The 16,963-nt window shown below is 36.0% G+C and overlaps 5 protein-coding genes across 8 annotated transcripts; 2 read left to right on the plus strand and 3 right to left on the minus strand.

Annotated features, from left to right (window-relative positions):
- The first annotated feature begins 521 nt into the window (after positions 1-521).
- On the plus strand, positions 522-3,341 carry Patsas (palmitoyltransferase Patsas). The gene is made up of 9 exons (XM_076909675.1): positions 522-815; positions 1,061-1,314; positions 1,379-1,493; positions 1,569-1,694; positions 1,750-2,195; positions 2,285-2,534; positions 2,614-2,786; positions 2,843-3,008; positions 3,071-3,341. The coding sequence occupies exons 2-9, from the start codon at positions 1,133-1,135 to the stop codon at positions 3,272-3,274; spliced, it is 1,662 nt and encodes a 553-aa protein (XP_076765790.1). The 5' UTR covers positions 522-815; positions 1,061-1,132; the 3' UTR covers positions 3,275-3,341.
- Positions 3,342-3,559: 218 nt separating this feature from the next.
- Ced-12 (engulfment and cell motility Ced-12) lies at positions 3,560-6,899 on the minus strand. The gene is made up of 7 exons (XM_076909674.1): positions 6,523-6,899; positions 6,084-6,377; positions 5,587-6,015; positions 5,093-5,509; positions 4,582-5,019; positions 4,186-4,492; positions 3,560-4,114 (listed from the first exon to the last, which is right to left on the minus strand). The coding sequence occupies exons 1-7, from the start codon at positions 6,652-6,654 to the stop codon at positions 3,951-3,953; spliced, it is 2,181 nt and encodes a 726-aa protein (XP_076765789.1). The 5' UTR covers positions 6,655-6,899; the 3' UTR covers positions 3,560-3,950.
- An 891-nt stretch (positions 6,900-7,790) lies between these two features.
- LOC143433049 (T-cell activation inhibitor, mitochondrial) lies at positions 7,791-10,117 on the minus strand. 3 transcript variants are annotated; one of them, XM_076910156.1, is made up of 8 exons: positions 10,006-10,117; positions 9,811-9,925; positions 9,222-9,613; positions 8,830-9,142; positions 8,630-8,730; positions 8,426-8,587; positions 8,119-8,250; positions 7,791-8,057 (listed from the first exon to the last, which is right to left on the minus strand). In XM_076910156.1, exons 1-8 carry the CDS (start codon positions 10,026-10,028, stop codon positions 7,823-7,825), a joined length of 1,473 nt encoding a protein of 490 aa, XP_076766271.1. In that variant the 5' UTR covers positions 10,029-10,117; the 3' UTR covers positions 7,791-7,822. The 3 variants fall into 3 exon arrangements, with proteins under 3 accessions (XP_076766271.1, XP_076766273.1, XP_076766272.1); XM_076910158.1 differs by having other exon boundaries at positions 8,426-8,569; positions 10,006-10,113; XM_076910157.1 differs by having other exon boundaries at positions 9,998-10,034.
- Positions 10,118-10,540: 423 nt separating this feature from the next.
- Ent1 (Equilibrative nucleoside transporter 1) lies at positions 10,541-13,301 on the plus strand. The gene is made up of 10 exons (XM_076910348.1): positions 10,541-11,014; positions 11,151-11,303; positions 11,386-11,646; positions 11,734-11,828; positions 11,910-11,960; positions 12,039-12,271; positions 12,456-12,693; positions 12,755-12,840; positions 12,904-13,103; positions 13,176-13,301. The coding sequence occupies exons 2-10, from the start codon at positions 11,158-11,160 to the stop codon at positions 13,285-13,287; spliced, it is 1,422 nt and encodes a 473-aa protein (XP_076766463.1). The 5' UTR covers positions 10,541-11,014; positions 11,151-11,157; the 3' UTR covers positions 13,288-13,301.
- A 731-nt stretch (positions 13,302-14,032) lies between these two features.
- LOC143433179 (protein-L-isoaspartate(D-aspartate) O-methyltransferase) lies at positions 14,033-15,596 on the minus strand. Of its 2 annotated transcripts, none has more exons than XM_076910351.1 (6): positions 15,483-15,596; positions 15,052-15,147; positions 14,826-14,965; positions 14,532-14,757; positions 14,362-14,447; positions 14,033-14,286 (listed from the first exon to the last, which is right to left on the minus strand). In XM_076910351.1, coding segments are annotated over exons 1-6 (723 nt in total). In that variant the 5' UTR covers positions 15,484-15,596; the 3' UTR covers positions 14,033-14,112. The 2 variants fall into 2 exon arrangements, with proteins under 2 accessions (XP_076766466.1, XP_076766465.1); XM_076910350.1 differs by having other exon boundaries at positions 15,473-15,526.
- Between the last annotated feature and the right edge of the window lie 1,367 nt (positions 15,597-16,963).

Raw genomic sequence — 16,963 nt, forward strand, 5'->3', positions numbered from 1 at the left:
GGAACTAATTCCCGAGTAGTTTCAGCACTTTCCACAGAGATGGCGCTAGTGTAGCAGTAGTTCACTTCGCTGTCGATAACACTGTGCGAGTAGTTTCAGCACTTTTCACAGAGATGGCGCCAGGGGTTCTAGAGCAGGGTCGCTACCATCTGTCTCACTCTTTCCTACAGCTTTCATGTATATCTTTCTCTCTCTCACCTCTAAAGCGGGAAATATAAAAATGACATATAATATGAAAATATACAATAGAGGTTTGAAAGCCCCTTTCATATTAAAATTGCACAATATGTAGTATTTATTACTTATATTTACATACGTCACTTTACGTTCTCATTTGCAACCAACAATCGCTGTATCGAGTTAGATTATCTAATAATATTAAAATAAGTATAATCTCGGTTCCATGTTAATCTATTTTAGAATCAAAATGAATAAACATAATGTTATGTGACTTGCTGTGTTGCCTGGGTAGTACAAGTTTCGCGGCTTTCTTAATTTTAGTACGCAGGCGTTCGTTCAATCACGGTATTGATTTGAATGCGCAATATCGCCTAACGATGATCCCATTCGGAAATGCGGACACTGCTGATTCCAGCTTGATACGCTGCTCTATAACGAAGGTATCGTTTTAAAATCCATCGCAGTGTGAACAGAAAGGTGTACAACAGAAAGAGAATTAATGAAATATGGTCAGACCGAATATCTCCTTGTGACTAACCGTTCCGGAAGGTGGAACAACCTCTGTACAGGGCGCATCCTTTAGGACACCTTCCGAACACGAGCGTGTAAATCCGGAACTCGCAACGCTTTGTAAAGTAAGCTAAAACATCAATTTCCGTTGTGTACAAATTAATAATGACGCACTGAAAACCTGTTAAACAGAAACGATTAGAAAGCAATACAGAAGTGGCTTGAAAACTATCGCTAAGTTCACGATAATCACTGGAAATGATACCGCAACAGTTATCAAATGTTCTCGCGAGAATTTGAAATGATCGATAGTTATAAATTCGAAGTTTTCTAGAGTTTAAAGGCCGCAATTAAACTTTGTTAATCTTAGGTGTATCCTGTGAGCCCTGTAACAGGGCCCGGTGCAGCAAGATCCGTATGGGAATTAAGCCCCGATCCCGACATGGTCGGGCATCTACCGAACACTCCGATTTCCAACACCACTCATCAGAACCATGGATCAGCTAAAGGCACTGAGTTACAGTCGAGAAATGGTCCCGATGATAATATTTATGCTGATGAAACAGCCCCTGGTCAAACACCGTCCGATGAAACGAAACGAATTTTCGAACTTCTTCGATCCGGGTATTTGTACTTTCTTATTGGTATTTGTAACTTAAAATGTACAATAATTTGAACGCCTTTTCAGTGAGATTACAGCCGTCGATGAATTGCTAGAAAAGAATGGATTAAGCGTGTTAAGCGCCAGAGATGAATGGGGATATACTCCCGCCCATTGGGCGGCTTTGGATGGAAATATTGAAGTTAGTTATTATAGTTATATTTGTAATTGACTTTAGAAAGGAAAATCTCCTCTTTTAATGTAAAACACGTTACAGGTAATGAGATACTTGATAGAACGAAATGGTCCGGTTGATCTTTCTTGCCTTGGAACTCAAGGGCCGAGACCGATACATTGGGCTTGCCGGAAGGGTCATAGCGCGATCGTTCAACTACTGTTAAAGGTATTTAATGTAAATTTATTATTTATTTTTTATTATCAATTGTATTCGTTTGTAGGCTGGAGTCGCGGTTAACGCAGCAGATTTTAAAGGTCTAACACCCCTCATGACCGCCTGTATGTTCGGTAAATTTGCAACAGCTGCATTTCTACTAGGCTCTGGTGCCCTGGGACATCTAACAGATATAAACGGCGATACTGCCCTTCATTGGGCTGCCTATAAAGGCCACGCAGAGTTAATAAGATTACTTATGTACAGTGGAGTGGATTTGCAAAAACCAGATTACTTTGGATCCACTCCGCTGCACTTGGCGTGCCTCTCTGGGAATGTTAGCTGTGTTAAGATATTGTGCGAGAAAAGCAAAATTGAGCTCGAACCCCGTGATAAGAATGGCAAAACGCCGTTACAATTAGCAAAAAGTCACAGACACTCGGAGATTGTACGAATTCTACAGGCCGAACAGAAGCGACGAGCTAGATGGATTCCGCCTATTAATGAACTTTGGTTCGCGTTTTCTGCTTTCCGGCAGAAATTTTTTAAAATATTGTATCTATCAATTGACACGTAATTTTATACTCTTTTTCTTCTTTAAGGGCATTACTATTTGGTGGAGCCGGGAACAGTAAAGGGCCTATTTTATTATTCATGGTATCTGTCCTTTTATGGGGATATCCAATGTATTTGTTAAAATGTATTCCGTTAACATGGAATCTTTTACGCGGTAGTCATTACTGTTTTATTTATTGGAATGTCGTTATGTGGATCTCATGGATTGTAGCAAATAGGAGAGACCCTGGCTACGTGCCTCAGAATAGTGAAACCTACTATAGAGCAATTAAACAAGTATTATTTTACGACATCACGTATTATTCGCTATAAAATGTCAATTGCCATGATCTTATAAGACGATTTTTAATTTCAGATTCCATATTTTGATAAATGGAAAAAAAGGAACGTACTACTGTCTCGGTTGTGTCATAGCTGTAGATGTTTCAGACCACTGAGGGCCAAGCATTGTAGAATTTGCAATAGATGCGTTACATATTTTGATCATCACTGTCCATTTATATATAATTGCGTCGGTCTGAGAAATAGGTAAGTTACGAAGCAATTTAATATTGTTTCGTATAATTAATTAATTACCATTACAGGATGTGGTTTTTCCTATTTGTTATGTGCGTAGCAATAAATTGTTCATTTACCATTTATTTTGCTTGCTACTGTATGGCAATCGAAGGAATCCAGTTATTATACGTACTAGGCGTATTAGAGGCGTTAGTATTTTGCGGACTTGGATGGATTTTAACGTGTACTTCGGTAAGTATAAATATGCGATGCATATCTAGATCTATGATAATTAAAATTCTTTCTCCACGCAGGTGCTACACGCGTGTATGAATTTGACTACAAATGAAATGTTTAATTACAAAAGATACTCGTATCTACGGGACAAAAGAGGTAGATACTTGAATCCCTTTAGCAGAGGTCCTGTTCTCAATTTTATTGAATTTTTTCTCTGTCCTCCAAATCACCAAGTGAATGATCCTCAAAATTATCAGATACTGTCGGAAGATATCATGTGAATAATAATAAAAACTGAGATTACTATTTTTCAGTAACACTGCACTTCTAAGAAGTAAAAATATTATTTAATGAAATAAGTAAAATTATACCTTTACATAATGACTGTAACATATGTACCTGCACATAATCTTCATGATTATTGCTTCTAATATTATACTATAGCTTTTTACTCTTGACATTAAATAAAAGACACACTTCAATAAATTAGATCTAAAAATTTATTATATCTTCAATATTGCAGTTTTTATAAAACATCTATTAAACATGATTTTAAATAGAGTTCGACTACGATTACTCAATTAAAAAAAATTGCCAGAGGAATCAAACATAATTCTTTGATTCCTCCTATAGTCATTAGATAAAAAGATTTTATACTATTATACAAATACGAAATTGTGATATATAATTTGTACATATAAAATATAGAATATGTCTTTGGCGAAATGTACTGTTTCTTGTATAATTAAATACAAGCATGTCGTCAGTCCATATAATTAAAAATTTCACGTATTGTGTAGAAGCAATACTAATAAAACAGTTAAAAATGATCTTTTTGTAGAAAAATTATAACCTGGAATGAAACTTAGATTTTTGTTTGATAAATATCCAAGCATTATCTTGTCAATATATCTCGCAAAAATGGTTATAACAATAATTGAACCGAAGGCGAAAATCTTACTTCAGTTCGTAGCAAAAATCGTAATTTGGTGGGAGATCAGGAATAGCAGGGGGATCTTGAGGAATATCAATTCCCTCTGTGTCTAAAAGTCTCAATTTAATATCCATGGATAATAATGTTTCCAAGTCTTTCTCCGCTTCTTTACTGGTCATTCTATTACCTATAAAAATGGAATGTACATTTTTAGACTCAAATAAAGATTTATTTGATGTACAAATAATGTCGACGTACCAAGCAGAGCATTGATGCCGTCGATCCAATAATCAAAAACTTTTTCGTCAGGAGCAACAAAATCTAAACTTGACACTTCTACCGAATCTAATATTAAAGAGAACGCCAAATAATGCGTGGTTTTCCGTCTCTGTAAATCTTTCATATGAGGACAATCCCTGCCAGTGACTAAAGCACGGATTTCAACAACTGCTAACTTTGTAGGAAGTTCATCTATTGTTGGTACGGATTTTTCGTCGCAGTCACCGTAATGGAATACTTTGTGATTAGGTGAAAGACGAACGTACCAGAATTTATCCTTGATTCTCTGTACAAGTTATAACGATTGTTATAAAAATACAGTTTTGAAGAAAAGTTACTTGTTTAATGTATAATATTTCATGGAATAACAAATACCTGTCCTCTAGCACTGTACTTCATAAATCTAGTCCCTTCTACCAAAAATCCTAAACGCTGCTGCTGAATGAGTTCTAAAATTTCAGGTGTAATTTGTTTCCTTAGTTCAACGATCGGTCTCGCATGACTCTCCCATTCTTCCCTACTAGTTCTCTCTTGCTGCCACAAAGTAGTGATCACTGAATATGTTAATTGTTGCAACTTATTTTTAAATTTATCCAATCCTGTAGGTTTACATTGAAGTGCTCTAGTTATCTGTTCCCTTACAACAGAAAACACTTTTACAAAATCTTCAGTAGTGGCCCTCATCTCTTTCCAAGTTTTATTTAGGAGAACTATGCATACGCAATAGAACTCTTCGAATGGATGATCGTGTGTAAAAAACATAGGATGGTACAATTGTCCTTGTTCACTAGGTGCTTCTCCAATACGCAATACCTATGTATAATATAAATTCAATAATAAAATCAAGTTCTTGAAAACGGATCTATCAAGAATTTAACGAACATACTTCACAAAGTAATTTGACAAGTTCCACGCTTGTCCTACCAAACGGACATTCATGTTCGTCTGCTCTGCAAGAGTTTTCTAAGACAACTTTAGTATAGCCTTCCGTCTGATTACGCGCAAAATATACCATGCAGTCCAGTGCAAGCATGCCAGGAGGTGTTTCAGTGAAATCGAGGGCAGGATTAATATCGTATTTGAAACCCAATTTTTTATAGTCTTTAGCAAAAAGACCTTGTTTTCGAGCAGTAACATCTCCACTCACGGCACCTTCGGTATCAAAAGCGATTCTTCGAAGTTCTTTAATTTTATCATGCGCGTCCTGATCCTGGGGATCCATCTTTGTCATCATGCGTTGTTCTAATAAACTTAACATGAGTGTTTGCAATACATACAACTGATGCGCCATTTCCGCACCGATCTATATTAAAATCCATTTATGTAGTAAATTCACGTATGTATTATGCAAAAGGAGAGCAATGTCGCATTGTCCCATACCTGATCAGTAGGCTTTATGATATTCGTTAAAAATACATTTCTAACTTGTTTGGATTGAAGAGTTGCGGCAACAGCTCTGCGTTTAGATAAATCAGCCTTGAGAAATAAGGCATTTATCAGAGCTATCGCATTTTGTTGTATCTGTGGACAAGCACTCTGTAAATGCATTACTAAATTGGGAAAAGTAACTTCTTTCTCGACCAGTGCATATTTCCCCGAAGAATTCAATACTATATTCTCAAGAATGCTAAGCGAAGCTTCGATAATGCTAGTATCCTGTGTTACGGCTTGATTATTCACGTAGCTTGCTACTTTATTAATAAAAGGTGTTTCTAATATATCCCATGAAACAATCCCATGATCCATTAGTTCTACAAACGACTGGAGTGAATATGCAAGCGCGTTTCCCTTATACTTTTCACCTTCCACCTATACAGATATAAAAAGAAATACAATGATGTACAACAATTTAAACCACAGAAGACAGCTCAGAATACCTGTGATATAATTACGGCTAGCCCTTGCTTGTTAATGAACTCTAACGCGAATGTCATATCGGCGCTAAGAGTTCTCAATTTCTGTAAAGCAGCAGTCTTCTCTTCCATCGGCCAGTTATTCAATTTCGTTAAAATGTCGCAGGCTGTTTTCGAGGGGGAGAATTCTAATCTTAAGATACTACCATTTTTTACCTCGTTACGATTTTTCTCAGTGATATAATTCTGATTGTTATTTTCAGTAAACTGCAACGAATACGATTCAGGATCGGATAGACCCCACCCATTGCACAATTCCTAATAAAAAGCAGTACGAATGTATTAAAAATATCATCAAGAAATGAACGAACGCAGAAGGGTGTTCTCGGAAAGGGCAAAGACAGGGAAATATACTGGCACAGAAAATTTCATGCACAACATATCAACATTCCAATTGATTTACCACAATGATCCCCGTAAGCGGTTGCTTCTGATTAAATTCAATGAGCTGTGGCACTTGTTCTGTCATTTGAACAGCAATCTTCACAATGCTTGTATCCTTCTGGACCGGCATTTTTATTGTTTGCGTGTACATGAAGAGAAGGATCCGTAGGAATGTTCAATTATCGGAACGCAATCGAGAGATACGCTAAACGCCGGTCCAGTACCTTCGAATAAATATCAGAAATCTGACGTATCTCTTGTCATAACAACGTGACGGCCATTGTGCTGCTTATGTATCAAATCACAAGGTGTTCGATAGCCTCGCCCCACGACACCTTCCCACCCGGTCGACCAAGCCTTACTATCCACAGAATAACTTTAAACCTGCTATACTCTGTTAACACACTGTTGATATGTATATACACGATCATTCAACGAAAGGGAGATCCGCGTTCGCAAGAGCTCACACGGACTGTAGGTGTAATTGCACACTCTCGAGGTTAAAACTTATTTTTACTACCCGTGGCGCCATCTCTCAGGCCTTCGAGGAAACTAATCGTCGAATAGTTTCGACACTTCGCGCATAGATGGCGACACCAGTCGGTCGGTAGTTCACTTCGCTGTCGGTACCGCTGTGCGACCAGTTTGAACACTTTTCACAGAGATGGCGCTAGTGTAACAGTAGTTCACTTCGCTGTCGATAACGCTGTGCGAGCAGTTTCAGCACTTTTCGGAGAGATGGCGCCACTGGTACTGAAACAAGTTTTATTAAATATTTAAATAAAATCCAAATGAAAAATGAAATAATAATAAAATATTGATGCGAGGTGTAAAAATTGCAAGATGTTCTTTATTTTTAACATGCTTGTTACTCGTACTGTATCGTGTTATAAAATATTCCCTCTCTGTTCTCTAATATTCAGAGTCAACAATTAATGTACAATGTATTCAGTTTAATTATAGCTGTTCGTAATTGCAGTTATATTTAACGTGCAATTATAGTTTACTAAGTATAACGAGTTTCTAATTGCGATACGTTGCGCGTTACTATCTGTACTGGCAAAGAGTGGTAAAAAATTTACTTCCTTTGTGCTGTCCTCTAAATTAAAATCTAACTCTTACACGTTTAATTAAAATTACCAGAAAAATAACATCTATATCACATCGTATACGTAATCTACACAGCGATCAATTATCAAAATCATAATCGTTATATTTTTACGCGCTATATCGTATATTCGGTAATAGAATTAGTAAATTGACATAGAAATAGGGAACAAAAAAAAAAAGAGATATTATATTACTATTCTACAGCAGGATCAAAGTTTCCAATCCCATGGTATACATAATACACCATCGCTCATGACAGAGTAATAATGCGTTACCCACAGCATAACACCATTCAGTAAAGGAGCCAAAACGTTTTTATGCAATAATAAACGTTCACAGCATTGAACCATCAAATCAGGGGTAATGCTATCATCCTTGTTCAGGACAGTTAAACCCAATTCCTTGATAACTTTGCCATGTAGCTCGCGCTCTACATATTTTATTCTATAACAAAACAATGCACGATAATAAAAGAATACGTTTGTTTAACTAAAATGATCCTTACTTGTTGTAGTGGTGTAATCTTTTGGTAGCTTCTTCAAAGTTTTCAGTAATGAAGTTTACTAGAAGAAAACTGGGGCATGAAGAGGGTACTATAAACTGCCCTGTGGGAGAGAGCATTAAGGGGCCTGCTTCGCTGAAAATAAAATTTAGTTCAACGACTCCGCTTCGTTGAACCGTATGCACGTAACGCGTTATATATGTAAACTATGTTAAATTAGTTAATTTGGCGTACTTACGAGTCCGTTGAAAGAATAAAATGTATATATAAATTCATAGAGAATATATTAAATACCGTAGATGATACTAACGTTTCGATAACAATTTCATAAGGGGACAGATCGGCTGGCCATACTTTCGGATAATTTCGTCGTCCTCGATAGTCCGACAGGGTCGTGGTAAGTTGTCGAAGTTGACGTTCGTACTGACTAACCATTACTTTCGGCATGAATTTCCTGCACATATAGAGTACCCTGAGCCTTACCGTCACTCAATTAATGTGTTGTATTACGCACCGTCGACCAACTTTAATGTCAAGAAGCACTTTCGAAACTGCCTTCTCGAAAGCTGGCAATCTTAACAGTACCACGTCGTACTTTTGAATATTTTTAATTAGCTGTAAAAAGAAAACAATTACTCGTTTAATAAAAAAGAGAAAAAAAGAAGGAAACGCTACAAATGTGCGTTACGCAAACCCTTAGTAATTTATTCTTACATCAAGCCAATTGTGCCTAACTTCACCTGAATTTAACATAACATTTCCTTCTACACTAATGCCTGTATCATTGGCAAATACAAGCGTTCTATTTTTCAGTACTTCCATTGGCTCGGGATGATGCTCAGCTAGCGCTTTAAACGCTAACAGGCATCCTCTGTAATGAGCTATGTTCCATCCACAGTCCCACATAATATTTTTCAAACCTAGCTCCGAGCATAATATCTTTTCTAGCTTTTGTACTTCCTCTCTTGCCGGTCTACATGCTTCCAACTTTACATGCACCTCGTTAATGTGTTTATCTAAGTAAGCCCTGTAAAATTGTAATTAATTTTACTCGCATGCTGTACTAACATCCGAGATTAAAAACAAACCAAAATAGACAGCTTTACTTGAGAGTATCTGGTTCCACATTAATTTTTCTTTTCATTATAATAGAAGCATAGATAGGATCATCTTCCAGCTCCGAGAAGTCGATGTCCTCTCCAACGCCTTTCCTCCCCCAAAACCTTGACTTATACCTCCTATTGTCCGATGGTTTCTGCTCTTCGATTTGATCTACAAACGTCGTTGGCAGGTCGCATGTCTTCAGAATAGAAAGTATAGTCTGTCTCAGATCTTTCTCCTTCAGCTGTATCTGTACAAGCGTAAATTTCCCAGCCTTGACTTCCTTCTCATTCTTCGAGCGTAAATAGAACGGCAAAGTAGTTGGTCTTATCGGTTTTTGTTGCTGCAAACTTTCGATAATAGAGCTCAGCTGTTTCAGAGAATTTTCGTTCACCGTCTGAAACATTCAAATCGATAGAAAACACATTGTAACGTAACAAATATATTTATATACAAACATCACATATATGCGTACAGAAAAACGCAGAAATCATTGCTTCGGTCTATAAATAAGTATATAGAAATAAGTATAACGAATAAAGAAATTTCTCTGTACAGAAATGAATGTAAAGGATCAATCTACAAGGTACTCACTCGTTGCGTAGGATACTGGCCAAAAAGATCCGGATGAACGGTGAAATAGAAAGGTCGCAGCGCGGTTGATATCTCGCCTGTGCTCAAAGCTCTTACCACCTCTTTCCTGCAAAAGCTGCGAGGGAACGATCGTTAAGAAACTTACAAGCTCCTGATCACGCCACCGTGGGTTTAAGCATGCAAGAACTTGTTTACCATCTTCTTAGAGCGCAATACATTTTCGCGGTCTACGTATCGGTATCATCACACAGTGTTTAGAGAACGTAAACGTTTACGCGTCGGAATACGAGGAACATCCTATTTCTCACTCCCATCGAACCCACCAGACGTTACTGCATCGATATAAAAATAAATAAATCCGACGCAGATCGGTCGCAGAATACGTTTTTCCCAGATATTATAATCTACATCAAATTTAGTAACATGTACGTCGTTTGCACAACCGATCCTACATCGCATCAGTATGCAAATTTAGACAACATTGGACTTGAACCTCTTATTTTTTTTCTAATCAATGGTGGGTTGTATTCCACGTAATGTGTGGCCGTGTATACAGATGTACGCGTGTCTGGTTTTGATGCATGTCTATTGTGTGTACACGGCAAGCACACACTGGCATGTACGATCCGTTCGAATCGCGTTACGTTCGATCGATTAAATTGTTCAACACATTTATAAACATTTTCAATGTTTGAACCGAACGATGGTAACAATAAACGGAAAGTTTTCTACTTTCCGAGTATGTACGTTTACGCTGTTACGCGGCGCATTGTTTTAAGAGTACGTCACTAAATGACGCGCTATGTGTAACTCGACCGATGTGCCAGCTGTTCTCACCTCCGGAGGGATGTAAACGAGCATTCGAAAATGAAATGCATCGAGATTAAACACTGTACCAATGTCATAATCGCTTTTCTCTGTATCTGTGTTTAGTCACAGGTGGTCAACGAAATGACTTATTCATATACATGATGTCGAGTCATACAACTCGAAACTTTAAAACAATAATAAACTGATAATACCGTCAATTACTTCACAGACGTGGATGATAAAACACACGGCGCCAAAAAATATGTTAAAATGTGTTGAAACGTGCGTGACAACGTCTTAAAGTATTCAGGTCGTGAAAAATGTAAATAATTGTTACACGAAACGTTTAGAATTATCAAGTGACAACCTGTTAGGCAACTTTACACATAATACAGTAAGTGTACAATCGTAATTGTTATATACAAAATTGCATATTGTCGAGCGCGAAGTTCTGTAGCGATATTTTTTATTCTGTTCCACCAGTTTCGTATTTACTAGTTTATTTTCTTTTTATTAGACGTTACTTTCAGTGAGGACATGGCATACTCTATCAATAGAAGACCTTTATTAGGAGGCGCGTCCGATAGTGAATTTGAGGATGATTTAGAAACCGAAGTTGATGACCCAAATGTATCTGTTCCAGATGAGAGACCATTTTTACAACAATACGTACCTTTTGACAAGTAATAACTTCTGAGAGTAAAGTTTAATTCGTGATCTCATTGAAAAAGTTCATCTAACTTTCTGTACCGCGTTACTTTTCAGATATAATTTAGCTTACATTGCTTTCTACCTACTCGGTATAAATACGTTGATTCCTTGGAGTTTTTTCATGACAGCCGATGATTATTGGATGTACAAGTTTCGAGAGATACACGAAAATTCAACGCGAAGGGATAATTATACTCATCTAGAAAATTTGGAAAAAAAGACAGATCTTCAGGCTAGTTTTACGTCGTATTTAAGTGTAGCAAGTGCATTACCAAATACACTGTTCTTAATTGTGAATGCATTTATCAGTAAAAGGTAGGTGAAACGTATAATTCTACTCGTGTGATAAGAAAATTAGAAGATCGTATTGAACTATGTATAAAAAAAATATTAAAATAACAGAATCTCTTTACGAGTGAGGATGGTGAGCTCTCAGTGTACCATTTTGTTACTCTTCGTTTTAACAACAATGTTTGTTAAAATAGATACAGACAAATGTAAGTTGCACAATAGTAAAAATACCTGAAATACAATCATGCTTTCTGCATAAACTGATAACACCAATTTCGTTTTTCTAGGGCAAGGAGTATTTGTAATTATTACATTGACTACAGTGGCATTTGTGAATGGTATATGTTAAAAATTTCAGGTATCGTTAAATGCTACAGTGATTACATTAAATAGTACAGTGTAAACATTTTTTGTAGCCGCAAGTGCAATTTTTGGGGGAAGTCTAATGGGTATTGTTGGACGTTTTTCACCAAAGTATATAACTGCTATGTCAAGTGGACAAGCTCTTGGAGGAATTTTTACTGCTATAACAGAAATATGTTCTCTTTGGATCGGTGCTAGTCCAGTAATTTCAGGCCTGGTTTATTTTATTATTGGAGATGTGATATTGTTTCTATCATTGATAGCATACATAATACTGGAAAGAGCAGTAAGTAATTTAGCATTTTAATAAGATTAGAATAATACACTTATATATGTATATACCAAATATACAGGTGTTTTATAAGTGGCTTATGATAATACCACATATACACAATGTACAATCTAGTCTATATCAAAGAGCGAGAATTAAATTACAGTACGATATAAATAATAGTCGTGTTTTATCATAGGCGTTTTTCAAGCATCACATGGTGGAAAAAGTACCCGGAAATGAAGAAGCAGATTTTTCAATAACTGGAGAAGTAACTTTCCCACAAGGCACTACGATATCATACACGCGTATTGTTAAGAGAATTTGGTATCTCGGAATTAGCATTTTTCTCGTATTTTGTATAACTATTTCTGTATGTCCATCGGTTACTGTATTGGTGGAAAGTCAATATAAAGGCAACAACCATGCATGGAATGGTAAGTTTTAGAAAGCAATATATCATAATTAAAAAATTTTTACAATTCTTATGTTTTGCAGATATTTATTTCATACCTGTGGTCACCTATTTAGTTTTTAGTTGTGGTGATTATGCTGGGAGAATATTGTCAGGCATTTTTCAATGGGTACGTGATGTTATGTAATACTTTATTATTACAATAATATCTAAATTCGCTTCAATATTTTAGCCAAAAAATAAGCCATGGCAAGTCATGCTTCTAAGCCTGATGAGAGCCTTGTTTATACCGGCTTTTCTATTTTGTAATGCACAACCCAGACATCATCTTCCTGTTTATATTCATAGTGATATTTATTATATTTTATTAACTATTGCATTTGCTATTAGTAATGGTTACTTATGCAATTTGGCATTTATTTTAACTCCTACGTAAGTATTATAATGTTTGATGCAGTAAGCGATCAAATTGCTGTTCGTTTTATAAAAGAGATTTTCAAATAGGGTTGTAGATTCTCAAGAGAAGGAAATAGCATCAGCTATGATGGGAGCATTTCTTGGCATGGGACTAGCAACAGGTGCTATCCTCAGTTTACTTATGGTTAAAACACTTTAATTATTTTAATTCGACGACAAAAATATGTGAATAATATAAGGCGTTCATTTCACTGCCCACTAATATGTTTAAAGTAAAATAGGACCACGGGGCACAATGTTCGATCATATAAAATGAATGTACTTATTTTATATTACATGACAAAATTTATAGACGCAATACTTGACACATGACGGTGAAGTATTTTTTAAGTATTCTTTTAAACAATTATAGACTAAAACTTGACCATTCCACGAATATATAAAATGTTTTATGTATAAAATGGAAACCATATTGTATATCTTAAACTATGTGTTACAAATATGTGAAAAAATTAGCTGATTCTATATAAAGATATAACTCTAGTCATTATACACTTAAATAATGTATTTATTTTTAAAAAATCAGAGTACAATAAATTGGGATAGAATTTTGCCAAAACTAAAAATGTAACATATACATGATATAATGATTTATACTTAGCTTTAAGCATTAATAATAAAACCTAGTTAAGATCTTAAACATTTTTAGCAAAAAAATACTGTTCTAGTAGAAAGTTTCCATATGGCATGTACTGTTAGAGTAGGTTGAATAGAAGGCTCCAAATGAGAACAGTGCAGTACAGGGCATATTAGATAGTTTCATAATATCATGGGTTTTTGTGACTAGAAATGTATTACATGCAATTTAGAATATAGCAATATAAATTTCTACTTGTTAGTTTTTAAATTAATTGCCGATACTTGAGTATACATTAAAGCGAATATAATTAAAACTACATATTTATTTACTGTTTGCATATAGTTGAAACAATAAGATGCTCGCTTATTGGAGCGTGCATGTATTTCATGAAGGGTATTGCCTATTCTTACTAGTTAATGGAACAAAAACTACGCTTGTAAGAGATTTTTTCTTGATCTGTCCATCCATTGTTTTATCGATCTGTACTAATGTCTGATCTGAATTTTCTGGACCCATTGGTAATACCAGACGCCCTCCTGGAGCTAACTGATCGATCAGCTGTATAAAAAATATTTCAATGAGATTGATAAATTATTATATAACAAGACATTACCAAGTTCAATCTTTTCTTACAGCTTGTGGCATTTCTTTAGCCGCAGCTCCTACATGAATAGCATCATATGGTGCTTTTTCTGGATATCCTAATCTCCCATCCCCAACTAGAATATTATATACGCACGTATAAAAATGAGAAAGTAAGAAAAATCTAATACATTCTTTAAGATAATTTAAAGAATAATCACCGATGAGTTGGACACGGCCGCTTCGAAGTAGTTCAGGGTTATCTCTCCCGATATTTTCCATAGCAAATGCCTTAAGTTCTGGGATATGATCGATACCTATAGCTAATCCATTTGGGCCTAACATTATTGCCATACACGCTGTTAAATATCCAGAACCAGAACCGACATCCAATGCTCTAGCGCCATCATGTAATTTGTCTTCAAGTACTTCCAAAGCATAAGCGTGCTAAAGAATTATACTCTATGAAATTCGTGAACACATTTGGATAATTACATTTCAATCCATGCTAATACCATATGAGGAGCACTTATAGTAGCGCCGTAACCGATCCCTTGTGGAGAATCCACATATGCGTAACTGGGATGAGTATAATTTCCTCTATCTACAGAGCTCATAGCATCATAGACTCGATCAGATTTAATTACTCTTGATCCTACATAAATAATATACAGGCTATAGAAAAACAGCAGGTAATGAACTTAATATAAAAATTATAGTAATTACAAACATATCACTTACGTTTAAGGTGTTGTATAAGATCGTGATTACTTTTTGCGTGAAATCTCCCGGACCATGCCATTTCATATGCAAATACGGAAAATAGTAAACTTATCACTACGAAAATAAAACACGTTATGTATTGGGACTGAATTTTGAGGCCGTAAATTACTATTTAATCAAACACCCGGCAACTTGTCGTTGCAAGCGTTCACTTATAAAATCAATCAAAATGTATACCGCAGTTGAGCAATATATTATTTTCTTTCGAAATGGAATGAATAAATTTGTTACGTTCTATTGTTACTGTTGCGTATATCGTATAAATGCTTTAATAGCGTCAAGTGGCAATGAATTGTGATCAGCTGATTATCGTTGACAGTACAAATCTTTGCAGCTGGAAATACGAAGTTTCACAAAAATAAAATTTATTCAAATTCACTTGACGTAACTATTACGTTCATCTCAACATCCGCTCCACATTCGATGAAAACTTCTAGTCAAATAAAACAGCTGACGATAGTTTTAACGTCTATATATAAAGCCACAGACAAAGTGTATACAAGATGATCTTTGACACTTGTCTCTTTCGTTTCGATACCTCTTTTCTACGCATTACATTTTGTTTTTAAAAGATTGGTTTAATCTGATCGATGCGATCGTGATATACTAAAATGTAGAACCATTTAAATTAAACGAAAAATTAGATATATGAAAAAACTGAATGAAACTAAAACTGTATTTATATCGCAGAATCTTTAAGAATTTATTTTCTGTTTAATAAGATAGGGGAAATAGTAATAAAAAAAGAAAAAAGAAACATTTTTCTGTCATCGATTTTCACTATAAATTCCCGCCAAACTTTGGTTGATTCCACTAGGAACAAGTGGTAAGAAAATAACCATCGGTAACGTTGTTGATATCACATTATTAGTGCAGTAAATTAGTTATTTATCAACGAAATTGATTCGTTGAATAGGGTTCCTGCCTTCGAGCACAGATGGCACAACTTTTAATTTCTTGCACGATCGCTATTGCAGTTCGCATTGCAGTACAGAACTATGAAGTTCCATAAGATGATAAATTTCTGTCTCAACTCGTAAATTACAATCAATAACGATATTACCGATGCACAGTAGTATTATTGACAGTGAACATGACAGAATAACTCTACAGATTTCTCTATCCCATAAAGAAAAAAGTACAATAACAAATTTCATTTGCAAATGTTTCAAAAATCTCTCTAATTAGCATTCAGTTTATCACCTTTGATTTATATTCATTTTATAATATTTTTATAAAAATTAATTCCGCATATTTTTGCTCACCAGAGAAACCATCATCTTCCACCGTGTCCTACGGTCTTTAACACTGGATTCCGTTCCTGTCCGAAGTAAAACAATTTCAAGAATGCCAGCAATAAGCAAAAAAAGGTCTTGATCTTCGAACTGTGAAACAGGTGAGATTCGCTGGTCGTTTCGAATCGCTGTTTTCGCGAATCAGGCGTGATCGAACAGGATCATACACGCGTCCCTACACGGGCATCGTCGAAGACTTTTCGAAAGCTGACGGTATCCGTGGTTTTCAAGGTGACACGAACCTTGTATCGTAAAAGCAGCGAGGTGTACGAAAGGTGATCAATAACCGTCAATATGCAGGACGACGTTTTAATAAGAGTGTAAGCCTGAGATCCTGGAGCCCAGTTTATGACTCCGCGACACAGGACGTCACTTCGCCGCTCTTACTGCCTGCTCTTTATTACCACTCGTCCCTGTTCCTCTCTTTCTCCCTGTCTCTCTCCCTCTTTCTCTCTCTTCCTGGCTACCCTCGATCTTTGTACCCCGTTCCACCCCCTTGTCTCACTCTAGCTATCCTGTGTCATTCAACCTACTCCCTTCTCCCTTTTTCTTCGCCTCTATCCATCGTCTCTGTT

This window comes from Xylocopa sonorina, chromosome 2, assembly GCF_050948175.1.
Source record: "Xylocopa sonorina isolate GNS202 chromosome 2, iyXylSono1_principal, whole genome shotgun sequence".
Classification (NCBI taxonomy): Eukaryota; Metazoa; Arthropoda; class Insecta; order Hymenoptera; family Apidae; genus Xylocopa; species Xylocopa sonorina.